Source organism: Lampris incognitus, unplaced genomic scaffold (assembly GCF_029633865.1).
Source record: "Lampris incognitus isolate fLamInc1 unplaced genomic scaffold, fLamInc1.hap2 scaffold_179, whole genome shotgun sequence".
Lineage (NCBI taxonomy): Eukaryota > Metazoa > Chordata > Actinopteri > Lampriformes > Lampridae > Lampris > Lampris incognitus.
In genome coordinates, this window is record NW_026611138.1 from 16,785 (window position 1) to 41,537 (window position 24,753).

General features: G+C 46.3%; 2 protein-coding genes across 4 annotated transcripts; both read left to right on the forward strand.

The window, feature by feature from the left end:
* The first annotated feature begins 1,141 nt into the window (after positions 1 to 1,141).
* On the forward strand, positions 1,142 to 14,053 carry LOC130132825 (hepatoma-derived growth factor-like). Its single transcript, XM_056301848.1, has 6 exons — positions 1,142 to 1,644; positions 4,410 to 4,486; positions 8,473 to 8,611; positions 9,720 to 9,878; positions 9,986 to 10,174; positions 10,342 to 14,053. Exons 1-6 carry the CDS (start codon positions 1,558 to 1,560, stop codon positions 10,360 to 10,362), a joined length of 672 nt encoding a protein of 223 aa, XP_056157823.1. The 5' UTR covers positions 1,142 to 1,557; the 3' UTR covers positions 10,363 to 14,053.
* A 1,318-nt stretch (positions 14,054 to 15,371) lies between these two features.
* Positions 15,372 to 19,506, forward strand: mrpl24 (mitochondrial ribosomal protein L24). 3 transcript variants are annotated; one of them, XM_056301852.1, is made up of 6 exons: positions 15,372 to 15,398; positions 15,882 to 16,068; positions 16,225 to 16,320; positions 17,561 to 17,664; positions 18,467 to 18,597; positions 19,123 to 19,506. In XM_056301852.1, exons 2-6 carry the CDS (start codon positions 15,886 to 15,888, stop codon positions 19,257 to 19,259), a joined length of 651 nt encoding a protein of 216 aa, XP_056157827.1. In that variant the 5' UTR covers positions 15,372 to 15,398; positions 15,882 to 15,885; the 3' UTR covers positions 19,260 to 19,506. The 3 variants fall into 3 exon arrangements, with proteins under 3 accessions (XP_056157827.1, XP_056157826.1, XP_056157828.1); XM_056301851.1 differs by having other exon boundaries at positions 15,380 to 15,435; XM_056301853.1 differs by lacking the exon at positions 15,372 to 15,398 and adding an exon at positions 15,517 to 15,619.
* Positions 19,507 to 24,753: the final 5,247 nt, after the last annotated feature.

Sequence of the window (24,753 nt, forward strand, 5' to 3'; positions counted from 1 at the left end):
TACCCCCCCCCTCCCATTGACTCCCCGTTCAAACCAGCGTTCCTCACTATCAAGGTTGTGCACATCCTCATCCTTGAAAGATACCTGCAGTCAGTTTAGACTGAAGAGGTCACTTAGATGAGTGATGAAACGTATCTGTCAGTAATCATTGTGTCCAGATGAACTGATTCAAATTTCTTTGATTTTCTTACCTGTATTACTGAGCATGCATATAGCCATCCTTGAAAGAGTTCCCACATCCTCTGTGAACAGTACACATGGCCCATTGTCCATCCATCCATTATCCGAACCGCTTATCCTGCTCTCAGGGTCGCGGGGATGCTAGAGCCTATTGTAATTCTAGTTAATGGTCACGGTGATTTGCCTATGAAACCGACCGTTGGTTTCGGTCGTTATACCACTATATTGTAGCGAATTCGGGGGACAACGCAACCACAGGAACTGCCGCGGCCGGGAAGCGAACCCGTATCGCCCGCACCGCAGGAGACATCGCTAACCGCTCGACTAAAGGGTCAGACCCGCCAACCAGCGGCCAGCGTGTCTTCTTATCCACGCACGTTACAATATTGTTTATGTAAACTACTAGCAAGACACATTAGCCCCTAGCTAACGGGTCTGACCCTTTAGCCGAGCGGTTAGTGATGTCGCCTTGTGGTGCAGTACACTCGTACGAATCCCGCACCGGGCGAAAAAATAACCGGTTACATTGGTGGCAGCGGTGGGATCCGGAAGTGTGCAGATCCTCAGAAGTCTCTTCGGAGCGCGGGAAGAACAAGCGCCGGGGCGCGCTTCCGGGGAGGGTGACGACTGTAAACTACCAATAAGACACGTTAGCCCCTAGCTAACGGGTCTGACCCTTTAGCCGAGCGGTTAGTGACGTCGCCTTGTGGTGCAGTATACCCCTTATCGAATCCCGCACCGGGCAAGAAAATAACCGGTTACATATATAATCCCCTCTGAGAAATCAAAGCGGTTCGATTCTCTATCCCCGTTTAAGTACTTCTTCTTTTCCACGAAAAGGTGGGTTTGTTTCTTTCCGTGGGCAGCGTGGTATCTCTTCCGTCTGCCTCACGGCCGACAGGGGCGCTGCCAACTGCGACTGCGTCAGGTGACGCGCGGGGGGGGGGCGGGGGGGGCGGGGCGGGGCAGACGGCGGCGCGCCTCCGAGAGGGAAGCGGCTTTCAATTTCAAACCAAAACAGTCGGAGAGGAGCCAGCGGTGGTGGTGGTGTGGGGGGGAGGGAGAGTGTGGGCTGTCGGGAGTCGAAACGCAACGGATACCCGGCGGAAATTGAAAGCAAAGGTCGAGGTTTCGCGTAGCGTCGGAAACGTTGCGCGCCGCGGTCGCAGCGGAAGGAAGGAAACCAAAAAAAAAAAAAAAACAACAAAAAAAAAAGTGTCCGTCGGTTTCCCCACAACAGCGTCGATGTCGCAAAGCTGAAGGCGTCCGTCCGCCCGTCCGGCCGCCGTGTGTGTCGACAGCCCGGCTCCGTGTAGACACGCTCGTTTCCACGCTTCACCCGCATTGTCGCCCGTAACGAGTCGCTCGTCGAGAAGCATGCCGAGGTCCAACAGGCAAAGGGAATACAAACCCGGGGACCTGGTGTTCGCCAAGATGAAGGGATACCCGCACTGGCCCGCGCGGGTAAGTAACTTCTACACCCCCCCCCCCGTTATGAGCGAGCGTTGCCAGCCTCGGGTCACGGAGCCCATCGCCGCTCGTGCGGCCGCGTGCCCCCCCCCCCCCGCGCGCGACTTGTTTATCCCGCAAGGCCTCGGGTAAGCTAACGGTCGCTCGGCTAACAGCCTCCCGGACCCCCCCCCCCCGGTTCATTTAGCGAAACCCGCGTAAACGGAGCCAACGGACGGCTGCCGCCCGGCCGCCGACCCGTTACCGTCCATTCACTGTCGCTGGCAACTTTTTGGGTTTTCTTTTACACACGGCGGCAGTAAAATGGCTGGTGTTTTAGCAGCCCTGTCGTAACGCCGGTTGGTTGTTGTGGTGGTTGTTGTTGTTGTTGTTGTTTTCTCGGGTTACGTTTCCGATCCTCCGGCCTACAGAAGGGCTCCTATCTCGTCCCTACCGCCGCCGCCGCGCTAGGTTAGCTAGCTCCGGGCCATTTTAGCCGCACGCCGAGCCACGTTGTTACCCAACGGGCGATGTCGCTTGTTCGGCATTACGGCTTCGCACATTTCGGCGTACAGATGTGTTGCAGATGTGCGTGCGCGTGAACATAACAACCGCGAGGTACTTTGGTGTAACGCAGCCGTACCGTGCAACACAATATGTTGGGGGGGAGGGGGGGCAGAGCGTGGCTGCCCCGTTGAAATGTGTAACGCTAGTTAGCATGGTATCTCCCCCCCCCCCAAAGTACACTGGCGTTATTAACTCCCCCGCGAATTGGCGAGCAGAGGGTTTGAAGAAATGCACAACAACATTACTGTGCGACGAGTCACAATGGTAATGTCTCCCGTGGGTTACCTAATGACCCAGCTTTGCAGCGTCGCGATTATGCAGCGACGGTGCGCCGCCACAGGTGGGGTGGGTGGGGGAGGGAGGGGGAACTTAAAACTTCCATAAACGCTTCACGTTTCGGATTTCTCCTCGTGCGCGTGTTTCGCAGTGTACACGTGGGGAAATGAAAAGTAAAAGCGGACCGTTTCGCCTCTGCAAGACGTGCAGCGCCTTACACAGCGCGGCTCACACACACACAGATGCTCTCCAGCGCTTTGGGTTTGGGTTCTTTGTTCTCTCCCCCCCCCCCCCTCTCTCCAAAACCTTCGTTTTTATTGTTTTATTTAATGCCTTGTGCATCGGTTCACTGAGTTAAAAGAAAAGAAAGCACAGCTGGGCCTATGGTTCTGGTCCTTATGTGCTGATCTGTGACTGAGGTGGCCGTTTCCCTCCTTTTTGCACCCTTATCAGTCACTGCTCTTATCAGCAGGCCTCATGGCCTGGTCCTCGTAAACACTGACTCAAGAGTTGGACCTCTTTTGCAGCACGCCTATTAAGCAAGGTGATCCCGCATTCGGTCTCCACACAGTCGATTTCTTGCCGTTTTCTGTTTTTCTGACCACTTAACTTGCATCTGGGGTGGGGGGGGTGTCACTGGGGCACCTTATCCCCCCCAGTTGTCACTGGGGCACCTTATCCCCCCCAGTGACACAGCCAGAACAGTTCCCCCGCCATGTAAAGTCAAAGTTCAAAGAAAAATGTGCAGTTGGTTTGAAGAAATTGGCCCCATTTCCGTAATTGTCCCATTTCCTCTCGCCCATGTCTGTTTTATCTCTAATTTATGTTATGCACCGCATGGAATAACTGCCACCGCTGATAAAGAGGACTGTAAGTGTTGTGAAAGTTTCGCTTTTTAATTTATGCGACGTGTCATTGTCAGAACTGAACGGTAAGCACCCCCTGGCTCACAGCAAGAGCCTTGGTTTCGATGCTGCTTTATGGAGTTTGAATGTTCTCTGGGTGTTCTGTTTTCACAGTCACAAGTCATTAAGATTAGGATAACTGCAAAATTCATTTGCCCATAATTGTTAATGGGGGGGGGGACGTGTCAGTGTAGGAAATAGATGAAGTGGGTGCAGGGGAATATGCCAGCGAATGAATGTCATAACTCGCCAAGAGTCATATATTTTCATGCAAACACAGGGTGTAGGATCGAAAGTGCTCTCTATAAGTTTCATTTTTTTTGAATGAAAACAGCAAACTGTATTGTCCTGCCCGCTTAAGTAAAATCGGCTAAGTACAAAACCACTTCGCTTCATTGACTTGTTCACATAGTTGATGATGACCCGAATGCTATTCTTTAATTTGAAGGTGATCCCTCTCTAGGTTGTATATTTTGCTGAAAATTATGTGTTGTTTTTTGCTTTGCATTTCAAGTCTGTGCTATTTAATCTCCAGTGTCACGGGATTCTTAAGTAAACTTGTGTAATCTTAAGTATATTCACTTATTTTGCAATAACTTATGTCATCATAAATATTCTGCATAGTTTCGCTGTGAGCGCTCGTTTAATGACTCGTTCTGTGATTATTGTAGTCTGTTACTGCCTCTGTACTCTGTCCACCCTGCATCTGATGCACATGTACGTGTCCTGGAAGAGGGGCTCCGCCTCCGATGCTTTTCCAGACGTTTCTCCCAATTCCTTTTCTTTTTCTTTCCTGACAAGGTTGTGTGAGTTTAGTGAGGGAGTTTATCCTCATCCGAATCGGGGGTCTAAGACTAGGGGGTGTTGTACATTGGCACATAATCTATTTTTATCTAATGTAATGTGATTGGAAAGCCCCCCCGGGACTGAATGATGATTTGGGGTTGTACAAAATAAAACTGGTCTTCACTTGACTGACTTGAATTCTGAGTTCACCGTGGGATTTTCTTAATTTTCATCTCCTTTTTACAGATTGATGAGTTGCCTGAAGGGGCAGTGAAGTCCCCGTCTAACAAGTACCAAGTCTTCTTCTTCGGGACACATGAGACGTGAGTTAAGTGTGTTGTGTGGCAAATTTAATTCCCATTGTTGCCGAAATCGTTGTTGAAGCAGCTTTGTGGTTTAGACCTTTTTGCTGTCATTAACTGTGCCCCAAATTCAACACTATAAAATAGGACTTCTCAAAAGTCTGGACCTCTGAACTGCAAGTCAGTCCAGACCCAGCCCATACCTCATGTTATGAATACAGTAAATTATTAAGTGTGACGTTTTTTTATTTTGTGTATTGTTGCTGCTGAGTTCACACATTAACCTTACGCCGGAGAATTTCCTATTTACTTTGGGGGGTGGTGCGCAAAGAGCGTAGCTGTCATCAACTTGGGTAGTGCTGTCACCTAGTGCTATCTTCACTTAGCACTAAGCGAAGATAGCACTATCTTCACTTCACAAAAATGCACCCCCACACACACACATACACAGTGTGTGGGGGGGGGGTACCATTTTTTGGGATCCGAAGCTTCGGTAGTAATAACAGCGAATACTGGGAGCTTCGGTGGGAGGGGGCATGACTCGGGAAGGAGTCAGCCAGGAGACATTTCGCCGTTGTTGGCTGAGATAGATGGCATAGTGGTGCAACATGTGTCTTTCGGTTCAGTTAGATATTAATTGTTAAGGATTGTGTCGTTCGACGGTATCGTTGTTTTGTCGTTATTTGTTAATAAAAACCATTTTCTAAAAGGTTTGGTGTGTTTTATGCATGTTTGTAATCCCGAGGGATTTGGCTGATGACTTAGACTGCTTTTTTTTGTCATTGCCTTATATGCATGTCTCATACATACAAGGTAATGAAATTACGTTTCACGTGGACTACAGTGCCACATAAAAACAAATAAGACGCAATAAATATTAAAACAAGAAGTGCATTGGGTGGCGCAGTGGTTAGCGCGGTCGCCTCACAGCAAGAAGGTTCTGGGTTCGAGCCCTGGGGTAGTCCGACCTTGGGGGGTGGGGGGGTCGTTCTCTGTGTGGAGTTTGCATGTTCTCCCTGTGTCATGCATGGGTTTCCTCCAGTTGCTCCGGTTTCCTCCCACAGTCCAAAGACATGTAGGTCAGGCGAATGGGCCGTACTAAATTGCCCCTAGGTATGAATTTGTGTGTGTGTGTGTGTGTCGGCCCCGTGTGATGGCCTGCCAGCCTGTCCAGGGTGTCTCCCCACCTGCCGCCCAATGACTGCTGGGATAGGCTCCAGCATTCCCGCGACCCTGAGAGCAGGATACACTGTTCGCATAATGGATGGGAAAAGTGCATTAAAAACAAAATTACTGCACAGACCTAGACATCACAAGCACACCTGACACGGACAGTGAGTGGGAAGGTCAAAAAGTCATTTTATGGATGTTCCCACATTGCTCCTTACGTTTTATTTCAACTATTCGGATCAATTGCAGCTGTTTTCCAAGCAAGCGAGAGCACGTTTTTATCATGCGTAAGGTTGTTGTTTAAACGGTGGATAAAAGCGGCTTGATAACGGCGACTGGGAAACAGACATGAGCTAAGCTAAGTTTGCTAGCTAGTACAGTCTCGGTTTTTTACACCGTGTAAGAATAGCCTACTACTTACAGCATGCAGGTGATTTATCGCGCTCATTGTGCCACCGTGCTAGGCCAGTTTCTCATTGCATAGTTGGCACACTGCCTTGTCGTCGCTCAATTTAAAGTGTCGCCGCACAGCTGAGGTCGTCGCCATTTTGTTTCCTTTCCCTTTAACGGCCGAGCTGAACTGAAGCGTGACAGCACTGCTGTGCGTGAGAGGGATGTCAGGCGCCGCAGCTGAGACGGTATATATTTCCACATTTTAACAGTGCAAGTAAATATGAATATTGTACAAGAATGGGCTCACAACTGTTATTTTGCAGTTCACCTTTATTGATAGCCTACATTAAACTAACACATATATCCAAACTAAACAAAATAAATAGATAAAAAATTCACTGGCCAATAGGAACAAATGCCAGCCAGGGTGACTGTTAGAGCTGCCTGTCTGCATGGGCTAGCAGTTAGCTCGGGCTAGCAGTTAGCTCAGCCTAACCCGCTTCCGCATTCTGTCAGACCGCCCTCGGTGTTTCCTCGTCGGTCGCAGCTTCGAGCAGGTCCGTGGTCTTTGGGCCCACCGGACGCAGCAGACCAGGCTCCGTCAGCCGATCCAACGCTAGTTCCCCCGAGCCAGACACCTTCGACACACCTCCCTGCACTCCACACGACGACGCTAAAAACAGTCAACGCTAGGCGAGGCCGCCGCCAGACTGCCCCCAGTGTTGTCGGAACTGCCGGTCTGCATGGGCTAGCAGTTAGCTTAGCCTTCTCCGCTTCCGCGTCTTGTCGCATCACCTCTTTGGGCGCAGCTCCGGGCAGGGCCGTGGTCCCTGGGCCACAGCAGACCAAGCTCTCCCAGCCATCAAACTTAGACATGGGGACAAAAACCCTGCATGGACGGTACTGGGTGAGGCCGCCACAAACGTGAATTCGCGCCGCCATCTTCCCACACCAGTACTGGGTGAGGCCGCTGCAAACGTGAATTCGTGCCGCCATCTTCCCACACCGGAAGCAGAAGTAATAAACGCACGGGTTACGCGGGTTAACCCGCTGACGTGGATTTTCGTTGGGCTTAGAGCCAGTCAGAGGCAGGGTAGGGCGGGTCTTAGAAATGAACGTTTGGATCAGTGTCTCTGGCTGACAGTCATTGATTTCAGGCAAACAATGTGATTTCTCCTGCTAGGCTCGAATGTATTTTGACTACCTTGACCTTGAATGTATGTTGCTTAAAAGTTACAAATGAGTTGATCAAATGTTATTTTGTTATTGCCAATAAGTTACGCGACTCTGACCTTGAATAAAAATCGGATGCGGACCTTAGAGTAATAAGTTCGAGAACCCCTGCTATAAATTACTATCAAATCCTTCACAAAAAAAAGTGTCTTGGCGTAACTAGGTCCGTTTTGCTGTAGAGGTGATCAGGGCTGCATGAGGTGGCGGAAAGACGTGTCTGTTGAAGCAGCGCAAATAATTTCAAAAAACATTGTGTGGTAATTTCACCTTGTCAAGAAACACCAGCCTCTGAAGCTAGTGAGGTATTCATTTTTATCTTGAAAAAGGACATTTTCTCTTTTGTCAATAGATAATGGAAAAGAACAATTTAAGGTCCTTTAATAATTAAAACTTTTATCTATGGCTAATCCTAAAATAAAGGTTATCACTTCAAATAACCAATTAATCAATTTACATTAATATACACGTGGTAATAAAATTTGGTTCAGTGTACTGTGTTTAATAAGATTTTTTTTCAATTATTTCTGAAAGGAGGAAATGTATTTATCCACATAGGGCAGAAAGGTATTTATGTATGGAGGGGTTATACAGTGGTAGGTGTGGGGTAAGGATCCAGTGTGCATGTATGCTGGTGGGCAGTGTGGAACCTGGGGCTGCAATAGCGAAAGGGGTTTGACAAAGACACAGCATCCTCATGGGACGCTGGATGAAAGTACACGACTGGACCATCCGTCCATCCATTATCCAAACCGCTCATCCTGCTCAGGGTCGCGGGGATGCTGGAGCCTATCCCGGCAGTCACTGGGCAGCGGGCGGGGAGACACCCTGGACAGGCCGCCAGTCCATCACGGCCAACGTGCATGTCTGTAGCTGAGCTACCTTTGAGGAGGTTTAAGTACTGCCTGTTGATGGTTTATCTGTTGAGTGAGAAGTATGGTTCTCCACAAGGTTTCATCTATAGAAGGCACGTATGAAGGCCGGATTTGCCGCCGCCCTCCGGTCAGTCAAGACTGGGTCTTTTTCCTAGTGTAAGCATTACCTATCATACATTTGATCAAAGCAGTGCGCCATTCTCAGCAAGGTGTGGACGGTCAGAGGGAGTAGAGGCCGTTGCTAAGCACTGCTTGGTGGGTCGCCATGTTATTTTGTAAATGGTCAGTTTGGAAAAGCATCAAGTTGTGTTGATGAACTGTAATGTTTGACCGCCCTAGGGCGTTCCTGGGAGCAAAGGACCTGTTTCCCTATGACGAGTGCAAGGAGAAGTTTGGTAAACCAACCAAGAGGAAAGGCTTCAGTGAAGGACTCTGGGAAATTGAGAACAACCCCACAGTGACGCATGAGGGCTATGAGGTGGGTGGATCAAGTGTGTGTGCTCGTTTCGTTTTGCTCGTTTTTTGTTTTTTTCTGTGTAGTTTCAGTAATGCATGCTAATTAAACACACAACCATACACAATATACAAGTGTATTTATTTTGTGTTTTTGTTGCCTTATTTGAAAACTTTTGTGCAGGACAAAGCTATATAATTTCACTGATTGGGAGGACACAATTTAGTGCATTAATTTTCAGATGTGGAATTTTAGAGGACGCCTGTCTTGGCGATCCTCGATAACCTGCGCAAGTCATTCAACAAGATTTCTCAGTTGACGTCTCTTGCTGTGACATTGGCACCAAGTCTAAAAACCAGTTAGATGGCTGGATTACCTGACACAACAGGTGATTGCAATCAACTACCTGGTAGACTAGAAAATCAACAGCACCAGCCCCCCCCCCCCCCCCCCCCCGAGGACCGGGTTGGAAAAAAACACTGCTCTAAGTTACCCGCTAGCCTCGGAAGGGCAGTGCGTCTGATTGGCCCACACAAAATTACCCTCAAGTAAGTTTGCAAGAAAAGCATCAGGAAGTGTTTATGCATTTTTATTTATTTATGCATCTCCGGCACCTTTTCACCCTTTGAGAGGGAGGAAACGTCAGCTATGTTTCCGTCTGTCCCAATGCCAAATGAATTCAAAGCAAACTTAAGGTGTTTTTTTTTGTTTTTTTTTTAGTTGTTCACTGTTCCAGTGAGTGGGTTTTAAGCAATTGAGCAACATCGATGAAGGCAGAACTTTCTAAAAATATGGAGAAAAATGAAAAAGGATTGAAAATTATGTACTTGCCATTGGAGAATTAAAAAAAAAAATCAGTTTCCTTTGCCTTTTGCTGCAATCTCATCATCGTGTTGGCTTTTCCATTTCAAGCAAATGTAAAAATGTGTGTAATATTTAGGGAGTTTTGATTTCAAAGCTTTAAAATCACAACTTTTTCAGCCTTGTCACATAACATAGAATTTCATCATGTCACCAGAACTTACCAAATGTAGCGTTTGATTAGCCCTGCACCTGGATGACAGGTTTCTATTTTCTTGATTTTACTCATCCAGATTGGCTTCAAGCCTCAATACTGACATTTTTCTTGTAGGCAGGAAAGAAGGACAGCCCACCAGAAGAGTCAGGAGAGACAGGTGGCTTGGAGAAAGTGGACGCTGAGGGCAGCAGCGACGAGGACGAAGGTGCCCTGGTCATCGACGAGAAGAACGAGCGAGGGGGAGCTAAGCGGAAAGCCGGCGAGTCCACGGAGGTGAGCTTTTGTTTTTTGGGGTTTTTTTTTTTTTCTAAAGCTTGGTAGTCATGGACGTCGTGATGTTAGGACCTCCTGTTCCTCTCTCCTGCTCCGACCCCTGGTAGGCGTCTCCCAAGCGGCTGAAGGACGGTGAAGGGGAGGGCGACTCGAAAGCGGACAACAACAAGTCCAGCGCGGAGGCCAAGGTCAATGACGTGGCAGGGCCTAAGCCATCCGCTCCGTCTTCACTGAGCGAGTCCAAGCCAGAGGCCCAGGAAAACCCTTCTGCTGGGGGCCAGTTAACATCGGATAAGGTACAAAACACTTAATCCATGTGCTTCTTTTCATAGGGACATCCAGTCAAAATGGATTGTTTTGAACTTGAGAAACACAAGGCATCATAATCAGCCCCAATTGTATTCAAGTGCATGTTTTCCAAAGAATAATTTATTTCTAGCGCTAACCTCCATTTTACTTCCAGCCTGTGACGGACAGCGCTTAACACCAACTCTCAGATGACAACCGAGAACCTTTGGCTCCTCTCTCTGCAATTTGAAGCATCAAAACGGCTAGCTACAGGATGCTAGATTTCTGCTGTTTAATTAATGGGAGAAATTTCAAACCTAAATACGTTTGTATTACGAGACAAACAAATCTTCATTGCCATTTTGGGATATCATATATCCCAGAATTAAAAGTTTGCTAATCCGAATTAAAACAATCGAACTGGGCACATTAATGCTCATTTATAAGTGGAATTTTGGTGTATATATACAATTTCTTTTTTTATTTCCAAGTGCAATTAAGTAATTACAAAGTCTGGATGCTAGGTTTCAAATACATTTCAGTTTAGTTGGCAAACACGCTGAATTCCTAGTGATGAAAACGTAAGAACCAGAAATAAACAGCTTGAAAAGATTATTCGAGGAAAAGAAATACTTTCACCTACAAAACCAGTTCAGTTTGACAGAAACTCCCGCTTGACCATTAATTTCACACTAGCTTTTGGAAACAGACCGGTGTTGTACTTTGTAGAAAACAAACATTCACTCATGCTGTCAGCTTTAATACCTTATGTATACGTTAAAGTTGTAGTCATCTTTTCTTCCATGCATTTCACCCTGGCTTTCCTGCCACCTGAAAACAGGCGACTTAACTTGCACTTTCAAAAGCTATTTCGCCCCGTCAAGCATTGACTAGGTGACTTTAGGGAATTGATATGCTACACAGCTTTTATTGCTCTCATGCTATGCATGCTGCATTGGTTGTGACAAATTAATACAGGTTATTTAATTAAATTTTAAATATGGCCTATTTGGCTTTTTAATATTTTGAATACACAAAGCCTGTCAGAGACAAACCTCAAACTAATAGCACATTTTAGCCAATTTGTAAATCTCCCTCTCCTTCCCAGCATCCTCCTAGCTGACATTCCTGGAATTTATTAGCGTCGATCTTGGGTGTTGAAATGTTTTGGGGCGGGTCGAATTTGATGCTCACTTGTGGTGTTTTGTTTTTAGCATTGTGTTGTGTGTTTTTTTTTTTTTTTTACCTCATCAGTTCTGATGATCTGTGCTGTATTTTAAATTCTCATTTCTCTGTCATTAAGCCGCCATTGCCAGGTACTGTACTGGATGTAGAATTGAGAAGGACACTAAACTGCATTTCAGCCAATGGTGGCACCGGCTATGTTCCCTCTAAAGTTCAGAATTGTGTCACTGTCATAGATCATCTACACCAACAACTGCAGTGCCTTGCAAAAGTATTCAACCCCCTTGACAATCATCACTAATTTCTGGATATAAAAGTTACTCGCACATCTGTTCCTGAACAATATAATTTTTGTGAACCCATAAGCTCTAACAGCATGTTCCCAAAGCCAAAATAAGTTATGTTTCGCTGACTCTTTTTAAATAAATTAAAAACTAAAATATAGTGCTTGCATAAGTCTTTAACCCCCACATATCAATACTTTGTAGAGTACCCTTTTGCTGCAGTAACAGCCATGATTCTCTTGGGGTAAGTATGTACAAGCTTTGCACGGTCTTCTGGAGTAATTTTTGCCCATTTTTCTTGGCAGAATTTGTACAGGTCTTGCAGGTTGGTGGGATGGCACCTCTGGACTGCAATTTTCAGTCTGTGCCACAGATTTTCAATGGGGTTGAGGTCCGCACTTTGACTTGGCCACTCCAAAACGTTCTGTTGCTGAGCCACGCCATTGTTGCTTTAGCCTTGTGCTTAGGATCATTGTCCTGCTGGAAGGTGAACCTTCTCCCAAGCTCCCGTTTTACAGCAGACCGCAACTGATTTTCTTCCAGTATTTCCCTGTATTTAGCTCCACCCATTCTTCCCTCCATTTGAACAAGGTTCCCAGTGCCTGCAGATGAAAAGCAACCCCATGGCATTATGCTGCCGCTGCCATGCTTCACTGTAGGCAGGGTGTTTTTTAGGGCAGTGTTAGGCTTGCGCCACACACAACGCTTTGAGTTCTGGCCAAAAAGCTCAACGTTTCATCTCATCTGACCACAAACCCTTTACCCACATCCTAACTGGGTCTCTCTCATGTTTGGTAGCAAACTCAAAGCATACTTTTATACGCGTAGTTTTGAACAACGGCTTCTTTCTGGCAACCCTCCCCATATAGGCCAGATTTATGGAGAGCCTGTGATATGGTTGACTCATGCACATTTACTCCAGTTTCAGCCACTGACCTCTGCAGCTCCTTCAAAGTGATTGCAGGATCGTCTGTGGCTTTCCTCACCAGCCCACGTCTTGCTCGGACCCATAGCTTTGAGGGACGGCCTGTCCTACAAAGCGTCTGGGTGGTGTGATACAGCTTCCACTTTCTGACGATGGATCCAGCAGTGTTCCATGGGACATCCAAACACTTGGATATTGTTTTCTATCCCTTTCCCGCCTTCTGCATTTTAATCACGTTGTCTCTTAATTCAGTATTACGCTTCTTTGTTTTCTGATGGAGTTCACGCCTGGCTAATGAACTTTACACAGAGTGCTTTTTATACCCGTAAACAAGACCATTACTTTAATATCCTGCAGGTGCACACTAATTATGTCCAATTGTGTTAACCTGAGTTTGTTGTAGGAATAATGTGTCATTTGTGTAAACTTGGAGCTTTCAGAACACAAGGGGTTGAATACTTATGTATGCAAGCACTATAGTTTTTAATTTATTAGTAGAAAGCCAGCAAAACATAACTTATCTTGGCTTTGGGAACATGCTGTTAAAGTTGATGGATTCACAAAAATGATGTTCAGGAACAGATGTGCGAGTATCTTTTATCATCCAGAAATTAGAGATGACTGTCAAGGGGGTTGAATACTTCTGCAAGGCGCTGTAGTGTACAAAAATAATCACGCTTTCAAAAATGGGAATAACTTGAAGGTGGCTGTGATTATTACTTCCAGTTAACCCCCACTGTTAAAAGGTTGGGATTTCTCTTTACCAAACTTTCACAACTGGAATATGATATGAATATTTTATTTAGTCTTATATTTTAGCTGAGTCCAAATAATGTCTTTCTTTTTTTTTTTTGCTTGTCTGATCAGATAATGTGTTGTTTATATGACATTATTATACCTTGGAGTCTTCAGAGTTCCAGTGTGCTGGTTTCTCAGTCTTCAGGATTAGGTTTTTACATGCTATGCGCATTTTTATATTCTACGTGTTTGATGTCGCATTGATATTTGACTTCATTGCTCTGGGCATATGTGGATTTCCCTGTTTCCCAAATAAGAGCCCACAGTAATTCGAATTATCGCCGAACCCGAGAGAAGCCTTAGTTCTTGGTAGGAAAAACAAACCTGAATCTTTTCATTCTGGGTTTGTTGGCTGTCCACGTGCACCCCGTGCTGTCCCGCTGCATGACTGTTATACACACACACACACACACACACACACACACACACACACACACACACACACACACACACACACACACACACACACATTAACACATCACTTAGCCCCGCTACCAACACTGTTTCATAACCGAAAATGGACAAGTCACGTCAATCATGTCTGGTGTAAAACTCTTAGGATGTAATTTGTTGTTACGGTGTATTCCTTGATTTAGCTTCCCTCTGTCATTTTTGCGAGCTGCCACTCATTTCAATCTACTGCTTAGTTCTACCATTGTAGTCGCCAATTCATTTAATAAAATGTTGATTACGAAAACGCCTGTACGTGTCATGTTTTAGGTGTTATTTCTTTTCCTTTGGATTCTATCCCCCCTCTCCTCCGATACATGTGGAGTCGCCAGCCGTTTCTTTTCACCTGACAGTGAGGAGTTTCGCCAGGGGGGGCGTAGCGCGCGTGGGAGGGTCACGCTATTCCCCCCTCATGTTGGCACAGATTTGTAATCTTAACAGTTGAAATATGCTCTATATCTCTTTCTCCAGATGTGTGCAGTAGTCTGTTAAAATGCAATATTTCAACAGTGACGTCATTGTGGAGCCACACTTGTTCTTCTATGGAAATGACACCATGACCTTGGGATCCCATCGCAGTCCCAACAGCTATAGTTTAAAGTCTGTTTCAAGTCTCCTTTGTAGGTAGAAGTAAAGAGCTTAAGCTCTGCCACTTTATTTCCCCTGTAACGAAGCATAGCTTGGTTCATTTAAAAGGGAATCGTTGACTGAATTGCAGGTCGATGGTGGTGGCAGCTGAATACAGCCCCACCATCCCGGCTAAGAGCTTTGGGGCTATTGATTCTTTGAAGTGCTGTGGCAGCTGGTACATCTGGTTCCCAAGATTAATGACAATCTGGCCTAAATGCTCGATGGCACGTTTTAGGGGCTGTAGCCTCGTGCCTTATCTGCAGAATGTGGTAATGAAACATGACGTTGCCCTACTCATGTCTTGCAAAACACGTTTTCCCATACCTCATCACCCCTGTGAGAGCTATTCTGAGACCCTCCTGGTTCTGGCATAGTCTATTTACTTATCCCTGTGGCGTTCCCATTGTCTATTATGACCCCCACCCCAAAACTAGAATTTCAATCGCAGACATTTAACACTCACGTCACATTAATCATTTATGATTGAGACCATTCATTCATTCGTTGGTTAACATGGTGCTTTAAAAGATAGCCAATCTTTTCATTCAAATGTGAATTATTAGACGGGGGGTGGAGGCACACTGCAGGCAGTAATGTGATCATAACACATAATTTGGCAGTTTACTCCCGACTCTGCCAGCACACGTCCAAAGGAGTACAGCATCGCTGACAGGACACTTGAGAATTATCGATATCGATCAGTCAATTACTTCTGTTGTCCCGAATGGGAGATTTGCTGTGCAGTCAGGAATTAAAATCCTTCCAGAAAACGTCGACGTGCTACAAAAGTTCCCAGTATTAACAAGACAAAACCAGCACCACGTCATGTAGCCGGGAACGCTTCGTGTGCGGTAGAATCCACGGCGCTTCCGTTCCGCTGGCCGTCCTCCACTCCGGCAGGGGGCGCTGCTCAGGCTTCGCGGTTGGTGGCAAGGCATGTGACATTGACGCCGGGACGGGGTAAGGAAGCGCTCTGTTATGTTCTGTTTGACTCCTGGTAAGATGGCGCGTTTGTGCATGGATATTCGGATTTACGACATGTTATTTGTCAATGTTATAAAACGCTTTATTTGCGTTTTTTTATTTTTAAATAAATAGCAACGTACGACGCTCTTGCTCCGTTAGCTTACCTGGAACCAATGGCTCCCAGGCAGCCATTGGTTTACATGCATTTCAGTACGGTATGAAAACCGACTTGGCAGACTTATAACTTGCTTGAGATAAGTCAACCATCAGCGGATAGTTAGTCTCGTTTATTTTACTCTCAGTGTTACGTCATAGTAATATGCGCCATATTTAGAAGTGGGGTATACATGCATGAATAGTTAGTACGCGGAGTAAACGTGCATACACTGCACTTCTCTTTATTGGAGTTGGGACAGATCTGCAGCCAAGTCTTGGCTATATCTTAATCCATTTCTTGCATGTGTTCTTGTCTCTCAGGAAAATGCGTCTGACAGCATTCCTATCAATGGCAGCCAAGGCTGCTTTCCCCAAAAACTATCGCTATGGCACCAATAGACCCTGGACCGTCGCTGCAAAGAGGCGTAACCCGCCAGCCATGAAGAGGAAAAAGATATTTGTGGAGCCAATAGCAAATGAAGACTTTAGTGTTTTCAAAGGAGACACTGTAAGTCCAATTAGTAGTGTCTGTGACTGTGATTCCCGATACAAAACTCGCACAGTTGAGAACTAGACATAGAAACAATGTGCATAGATGGATAGAAGTAAATGTGGATTTGAGATATGTATTCATTTGCATGAGGTTTCTTCCTATGTTCTTTAGGTCGAGATTCTAAATGGAAAAGACAAGGGGAAACAAGGAAAGGTGACCCAAGTCTTCAGAAAAAGAAACTGGGTTATTTTGGAGGGACTGAACACGGTAAGGAGATCTCATTTTCCCCCCTGCAAAACTCAGTTCTCCATTTCACAACGGTAGAGACACCTAGTCCCAGTAAGCAAAGCATCTGAAACCGGGAAGTGGTTGAAGATGAGATTTTGTTGATATTTCACAAGAATGTGTATAATAACATGATCAGGTAGATGAGCTTTAGACATGTGTTTGGTCTATTGTTGTGTTCGTGGACAAACACGTTGTGTTTACATGCAAACGAAATGCATGCAAACACTGTGTGAGAGTGATCGAGAGGATTTATGGCTATTTTATTGGCTTTACCATAGCACTTGGAAAACTTGCATTTAATTGAAACATTTCATTTTATTCTCTTCCAAAGACAGTATGGGAAAATGGCTGTTAAGTCTTGATTGATCCTGCAATTTGTGCCTTATACTGCTTGTGCTTACACTAAATAGAAAAAAACCCAAAACAAAGTAAGCGGTACCGTCTGCTTAATACATACAGTATTGTAAAACCGATTTTTGACATGTTAAAAACAAGAGTGGAGGGGCGTCCGGGTAGCATAGCAGTCTATTCCGTTGCCTACCAACACGTGGATCTCCGGCTCAAATCCCCATGTTACCTCCGGCTTGGTCGGGCGTCTCTACAGACACACTTGGCCGTGTCTGCAGGTGGGAAACTAGGTGTGGGTATGTGTCCTGGTCGCTGCACAAGCGCCTGCTCTGGTCAGTCGGGGCGCCTGTTCGGGGGGGGGGGGACTGGGGAGAATAGCGTGATCCTCCCTCACGCTACGTCCCCCTGGCGAAACTCCTCACTGTCAGGTGAAAAGAAGCGGCTGGTGACTCCACATGTATTAGAGGAGGCATGTGGTAGTCTGCAGCCCTCCCTGGATCAGCAGAGGGTGTGGAGCAGTGACTGGGACAGCTCGGAAGAGTGGAATAATTGGCCGGATAAAATTGGGAGGAAAAAAAGGGGGGGGGGGTCCAAAAAAAAAACAAGAATGGACACAAAAAGATGAAACTATTAGCCTTATCTTTGTACCTTGGAGACTGAAATTCTGTCAACAGAGCTACAGCATGTATTTCTTTTTTAGCTCCACCAGATAGAGCCAGATAACATTTTCCAACCGATTCCATTAAGCTCAGTTCTCTCTAGGCACAAAATCGTGAAAGCCTGGTTGGTCACCCTCTGTTTTTTTATTTTTATTTTTTTTGGGGGGGGGGTGTCAAGCCAGATGAGTAAAAATTTTGGCTCCCTATCCCAGCATTACAGATATGTAGGCAAATCCATGGACTACCGTGGGCTCTACATCAGTAGTGAGGCACCCCTTCTCATCCGCGACATCGCCCTCATTGACCCCACAGACAGGTAAGCCTCGCCACAACACAGCAACTAATTTTTTACCTATTAAATGGTCACTTACAATTCAGGGCCTAGATGCGCGCCAGATCGTGGGTTACGAATCAGTATGAGCGGTTGGCCTACTTCTGGATGTTACTGTTCTGTTATGGTTATCTGGATCTATCTTAGCTGGTGCAGGGTTTACAGCTTTTTTCCAGGGGTCTGTGATAAAACACTGGGCAAGTAAATATTTGGAAATGAGAGGCAGTACAAGTTAAATAAGATCCCAGAAAAGGAAAAATGGTGTAGGTGTCCATCTCATAGACTCAGGCACTTGCAACAGCCATCTTGTTGTTGTTGTTATCATATCATTGTAAGTCTTATGAAAGCTGTGTTACAGGGTTTGTATTTTTTGTGTACCAGCTTTATGATAACCATTTTTCAGCTGTTCAATTTCAACAGGTGCACAATTTAAACATATACAATTATATATGCATAGCTTGTGCATGCCCTGTACACAGCAGTTCGCTTCACATGCTCATTACAGCAAGAAAATAGTCCACACAGACATAAATATTTTAATTATAACATTGGCTTGTAATGTTTGTTGTTTTGCCAGATTGATCAAACTTAGTTATGTGTCACATTTCATACATATAAATGCAGTCTAATGTGCTTTACATTAGAATGGGTAAAATACATGACAATGTTTACAGAATAAGAGAGACAGCATGGCACACTGTATTATTATTTAATAAAAATGTAAATGGATCTGTGGCCTCTGGTCTCACTAAAGATTGACTCTGACACGCTGATTTGGGTCCTCCAGGAAGCCCACCGAGGTGGAGTGGAAGTTCACAGAGGAGGGGGACAGGGTCCGGGTGTCTCTCAGGACGGGTCGGATCATCCCCAAACCGATTGTCCAGCGCAGAGACGGCATTGTGCCAGAGCAGTGGAAGGGTGAGTGACTGAGAGGAAGACGTGTGTGTGTGTGTACAGCTGTGTTTTATTGATGGAGCACTCAACTCTGTTTTATAAACAGTAGCTCTCAATTATACAATTGGGCATTTTTTGTGTCACACTTGGAGAACAAATGTCCCAATGTTAAACAGTGAACAGATGGATGCTTAATGGCGTCCTTGGAAAATGTAGAGCATATCACCGAAATATATTTCCCCTTTCTGTGCCTTTTGCCCGCACATGTTTTCAGATGGCAAACTTCATTCAGTCTGTGCTCTTTACAGTGTGTAAAAATAGGATTTGGCAACCGACTGGACTCTCGGCAGCTCACCAAGTTGTAATGTGTGATGTACCTCTTGGGAGATGCCAGTCACTATATCACAGTAATGAGTCTGACCTCATCAAAATGATTGTACAATCCTTTGTGTAGTGGAGGGAACATATTTCCTTTCCAAGTGTCTGTGTTACTGTGCCATTCCCTGTTTTAAGATGTGACATTTGATCGCCCCTTGTTTCTACCATCAGATGGTCCCAAAGATACCAATCCTGAAGACACTCTGGAGAGGACCTATTTACCGTCTTTGAAAACCCTAGAGGAGGAGGTCATGGAGAAACTGGGCATCCAGGAGACCAGGAGACACCGGACATCCTTCTGGTATTGAGTGGAGAATCTGAAGAGACATTTATTACATCCCTCGGTGTCCCCATTCTTAAACTGCCCCTCCCCTTCAGACAGCAGGAGATTCTGAAGGTACAATGTTATGGGGGGATTCAACTGATGGACATATTATAGTAGGATTAATGAGAATGGGGAGAGAAAAACATCTGTGGATCATCTAAGATGGTGTCACTAAAACCCTTTTTTTATGTTATGTTATGTTATGTTATGAATAAATACAAGTAAAGAGATTCTTTTGGTGACTTGGGTTTTATTCTGTATTTGAGGCGCTTCATAGTTTGAAATTGCAATTACATTAAATCCTGGGATTTTATATCTTTGCCTCTTCGATGGCGTTGGGAAAATGTGTCATGGAGATCAGAATTTTCAGATTTCAGGAATTCCTTTCAGGGATTTACCATTGGAGAAATTAAATTTTCTTCCCCCTATATGCCCCAAAATTTGCCACGCAGTGGAAGAGTAGAAACATTCTCATTGACTCATTTATACATCTCTAAAACGTGTTCCTTTTGAAAAATATTAAGAATGGTCAGTTTCCACAGGTTCCAGTGGGCACCCGAGTCTTACATGTACCAAAAGGGAAACTCTGCTGCTGATAAACTGCACATCTGGTAAGTGCTGGTGGTCTGTCTAGTCTCTCAAAACCACAGTATAGCCACTATGGCTCAGATCATTTTGACAGAGAAATCAACGTTTTCATGCCAAGAGAGCTGCTCTACATTGCCTACATGTTACCAGTACGCATTGTGCGAGAGATACTCAAGTGGTGGGGAGATCAGAAAACGAACATCGTGGCCAGTCTGTCTCGTAGTTCTTCCGTCATCCATCAGAAGTAGGCTAGGATGCTGCAGCGATCTACAGCGATGCAGACATCATTTGCAAGTATTGTTTGCATTATAGAAATGCCGCCGCTACCGTTAATACACGGAAATGAGGTTGAAAATCAGCGAAATTTGCCTTTAAGTCAAATTCTACGAGCATGGCTAAGTCAGCACCATCATACAGCAGCGAGACCTCCTATAAGCAGCGTTTAACATAGTCAGGTCTTTGCCAGAGTACTTTACTTACCATCTAGTAATGAGAAGCAAATGTGATGTATGAGGTGAAACGCACTTTATCCTCAGAATATGCACAAGCCCGAGGCAAGTTTGGTAATTTATGAGGTTAAAGATGGATATTTTATTCTACAGTAAGCCAAGCGTACTACCCTACCCAAACTGAAGGTGTTAGACAAATGAGTCTCTCTTTCCAGTTCGTCTGGGAGGAAGAGTCTTAAGTACCAGGAGGTGGAGGTGCTCCAAGAAAATGCCTTGGAGGGGAGCTGCACCGACTGCGTATTTTGGTGCAAAATTCACGTATCATCCTCATTTGACTTGTTAAATATTGGAAGCGTATCACCATTTCAGTGATTCGCAACTGTGTTTTTCCAGTCAACGCTCGAATCACCTCATGTGCAACCCAGTGTAATAACACCGGGGTGGAAAAAACCCCAAATGGTTAAGAGAAGAACGGACGAAGAAAAGCACTTTTCAAAACGTGCTTGCCGTGAAACAGTGTGTAAAAGCTGCACATAGATGGATTTGTATGTTTGCGAGAGATGTAAAGGGGTCGGGGCTATGACGTGTACGAGTCCTCTTACATATTTTTTTCTTACTGGTTTACCGCCGGTGTCGATTTACCCGCTCTGTCCTCAGTCCTTGCCAGCTTCCCAGCTGCAGAAGCGACTAGCGCCGGTGCCAGACAATAACACGCTCAAAAAAACGATGTGTCACGGATAATATAATCGCGTCATGATTTCATCCTGGCTGTCCACATACCCTAATTTCTGGTCAATGGAGGAGCATCATGCAGAGAGAATGGGAAGCCGATGGTTTGGCTGAGTCAGCCGACAAGTGGATGAGCAGAGTTTGTTTTCCCAGACTCCTCTGGTCTCTCCCAGTTTTCTCCTGCTACTTGTATCCCCGGGGAATGAGAAAAAAAAAAAAACAGCCAGTCAGCGGAAATGGGGTTTTGAGGTTTCTTTTTTAAGGGTGGAAAAATTATTCAAGCGCTCGGGTCGTCTCCCCCCCCCCATCCCCCCACCACCACCACCACACCGTTGCATGAGTGTCGTGGATTTCAGTACGGGATTAGGGCAAGGTGGGACACGGCCGATGTGGAATATTTTCCAGTGATTTTTTTTTGATTTTTTTCCCCCCTCGTCTTTCCGCCCGCGTCGTACTGCTCCATTTATCTTTCTATTCATCCGTTTGCATGCACGAAGAATGCACCAGCGGCATGTCGGGGGGTTGAGTTGAGCTGCATGAAATGACCTCCGTGAATATCCCATCTTGTAATTTCCATTTTGTGGTAGATCGACAGCAGCGTTGCTAAGCCAGATAAATGAAGCCACCCATCCTGACACGGGCAGAATAAAGGAGGCTTCTCATAAAAACAGCAGGCGCTGCCCTCTTATTTTAGCTGATGCCTTTTACGCTTTTGGTCCACGATAACTAACCAGTTCCACCTCCTGCAGGTTTATGATGGCACCGGGCTCCACAAAACACACCTCAAACAATATTCGTTGTATTTTTCTCCTTTTTGTCAACATTTCTGGAGTACGGGGGATCCGGCCTGCATAGAGGAGAGCTCAGACTTGTGTCCTGTGCTCAATCCCGAGTGTCTTTTGAATTTTTGCCGTCGTTTTTGTGCGATTCTACACCCCCCCCCCCCATTTATTTATTTATTTATCTTGGTCAAGCGGCGGACCTCCGCATTCTGAAATCCAACTCCGCTAGCGCAGGACTGCGGTCACCCTTTGGCTTTTTTTGATGACGGGTAAATAAATGGCCTGAAAAACACGCTTGGGAATGGCTCCGCTGCCTGGTAAGAGGGATGCCTGATAAAGGGCATCATTTTCCTCAATGAGAGAAAGCGGAAGAATCCTGATTGCTTGAAGTCCGGCAGGATTTTTTTAATCCCCTCTCCGACCACATCACCGCTCCTGAGTCACTTTGATGAGCTCAGCTCAGAAACAGTATAATGACGGTGTCTAATTATAGTTGTTTTAATGTTGCTGGAAAATGTAACTGTAGCTTGCGTGGAGATCTGGGGCATGGGTTTCTGTGTATTTACTGTAAGTACGTTTGGTTTAATTTAGTCATCTCTTTGTGGGACCTCGTACAACGGATCCGTGCTATGGCCAGAAACTGCAAGAGGAATTAGAATGATTCAGTTTTCTTTTTCTTTTTTTTATCCCCATAGTCGTTTTGTACTTTAAATCTATCTTGCATTTATTTTGGCGTTATTAGTTCATGCACACATATTGTTATGAAGCTGGACCGCTACGTGAAAAGTAGCTGTATTTCAACACTTAGAACCATCCGTCCATCCATTATCTGAACCGCTTATCCTGCTCTCGGGGTCGCGCGGGGGTGCTGGAGCCTATCCCAGCAGTCATTGGGTGGCAGGCAGGGAGACACCCTGGACAGGCCGCCAGGCCGTCACACAGGGCCGACACACACACACACCTAGGGACAATTTAGTACGGCCGATTCACCTGACCTACATGTCTTTGGACTGTGGGAGGAAACCAGAGCCCCCGGAGGAAACCCACACAGACACGGGGAGAACATGCAAACTCCACACAGAGGACGATCCCCAATGTTGGACTACCCCGGGGCTCGAACCCTGGACCTTCTTGCTGCGAGGCGACTGCGCTAACCACCGCACCACCGTGCCGCCACACTTACAACCGTCGTAACTCAAATACAGTTTTCAGTGACCTCGTTTACTAATATTATGTGTTACTTATTTGTCTTCTGTGACTTATCAAAGGCCGCCAGTCTGGAAAAAAATATATCCAACTCTGTGACCACCTGCCTAATATTGTGTAGGTCCCCCTCGTGCCACCAAAACAGCTCTGGCCCGTCGAGACGTGGACTCCACAAGACCTCTGAAGGTGTCCTCTGGTATCTGGCGCCAAGACGTTGGCAGCAGATCCTTCAAGTCCTGTAAGTTGTGAGGCGGGGCCTCCGTGGATCGGACTTGTTTTTCCAGCACATCCCACAGATGCTCAGTCGGGTTGAGATCTGGGGAATTCGGAGGCCAAGGTAACACCTTGAACTCTTTGTCGTGTTCCTCAAACCATTCCTGAACCACTTTTTCGCAGCGTGGCAGGGTGCGTTATCCTGCTGAAAGAGGCCACTGCCATCAGGGAATACCGCTGCCATGAAGGGGTTTACCTGGTCTGCAATGACGTTTAGGTAGGCGGGAGCTACGTGTCAAAGTAACATCCACATGAATGCCAGGACCCAGGGTTTCCCAGCAGAACATTGCCCAGAGCGTCACACTGCCTCTGCCGGCTTGCCTTCTTCCCACAATGCATCCTGGTGCCATCTCTTCCCCAGGTAAACAATGCACACGCACCCGACCCATGGTGATGTAAAAGAAAACGTGATTCATCAGACCAGGCCACCTTCTTCCATTGCTCCATGGTCCAGTTCTGACACGTGCCCTTTGTACACGTTTTTAGTGGTGGACAGGGGTCATCATGGACACGGGCTAGCCTTCGCTCCCCATGAACATCATTGAGCCTTGGCGCCCGTGACCCTGTCGCCGGTTCACCAGTTGTCCTTCCTTGGACTACTTTCGGTAGCTACTGACCACTGCATACCGGGAACACCTCACAAGACCTGCCGTTTTGGAGAAGCTCTGACCCAGTCGTCTAGCCATCCCAATTTGGCCCTTGTCAAAGTCGCTCAGATTCTTACGCTTGGCGAGTTTTCCTGCTTCCAACACATCAACTTAAAGAACTGACCGTTCACTTGCTGCCCAGTATATCCCACCCCTTGACAGGTGCCGTTGTACCAAGACAATGTTATGCACTTTTAATGTTTTGGCTGATCGGTGTATGCTTAGCTGTGAAACGGAAATAAGCCACCATTCATGTTCAGGGACTTTAAAGAAGGTGTTAAAAACACTCCAGCTGGGGCGTCCGGGTAGCATAGCGGTGTATTCCGTTGACCTAACAACATGGTTCGAATCCCCGTGTTACCTCCAGCTTGGTCGGGCGTCCCTACAGACACAACTGGCCGTGTTTGGGGTGGGGAGCCGGATTTGAGTACGTGTCCTGGTCGCTGCACTAGCGCCTCCTCTGGTCGGCCGGGGCAGCTGTTTGGGAGGAGAGGGAACTGGGGGAATAGCGTGATCCTCCCACGCGCTACGTCCCACTGGCGAAACTCCTCACTGTCAGGTGAAAAGAAGCGACTGGCGACTCCACGTGTATCAGAGGGGGCATGTGGTAGTCCACAGCCCTCCCCAGATCGGCAGAGGTGGTGGAGCAGCGACCGGGACGGCTCTGAAGAGTGGGATAATTGGCCAAGTACAATTGGGGAGAAAAAGGGGGAATCCCCCCCCCCCAAAAAACCCCAACTCCAGCTGAATAGGAATTATCAGCTTGGGGATGGGTGATACACTGCTGATGTCTAAAGTCCCCT

Excerpts from the sequence above, each read along its gene's own strand:
- mrpl24 (XM_056301852.1), top strand. The coding sequence starts at position 15,886 with ATGCGTCTGACAGCATTCCTATCAATGGCAGCCAAGGCTGCTTTCCCC. Across the intron at positions 16,069-16,224 it reads GTGTTTTCAAAGGAGACACT|GTCGAGATTCTAAATGGAAA; the intron begins GTAAGTCCAATT and ends TATGTTCTTTAG. Across the intron at positions 17,665-18,466 it reads CTCATTGACCCCACAGACAG|GAAGCCCACCGAGGTGGAGT; the intron begins GTAAGCCTCGCC and ends TGGGTCCTCCAG.
- LOC130132825 (XM_056301848.1), top strand. The coding sequence starts at position 1,558 with ATGCCGAGGTCCAACAGGCAAAGGGAATACAAACCCGGGGACCTGGTG. Across the intron at positions 8,612-9,719 it reads TGACGCATGAGGGCTATGAG|GCAGGAAAGAAGGACAGCCC; the intron begins GTGGGTGGATCA and ends TTTTTCTTGTAG. Across the intron at positions 10,175-10,341 it reads GCCAGTTAACATCGGATAAG|CCTGTGACGGACAGCGCTTA; the intron begins GTACAAAACACT and ends TTTTACTTCCAG.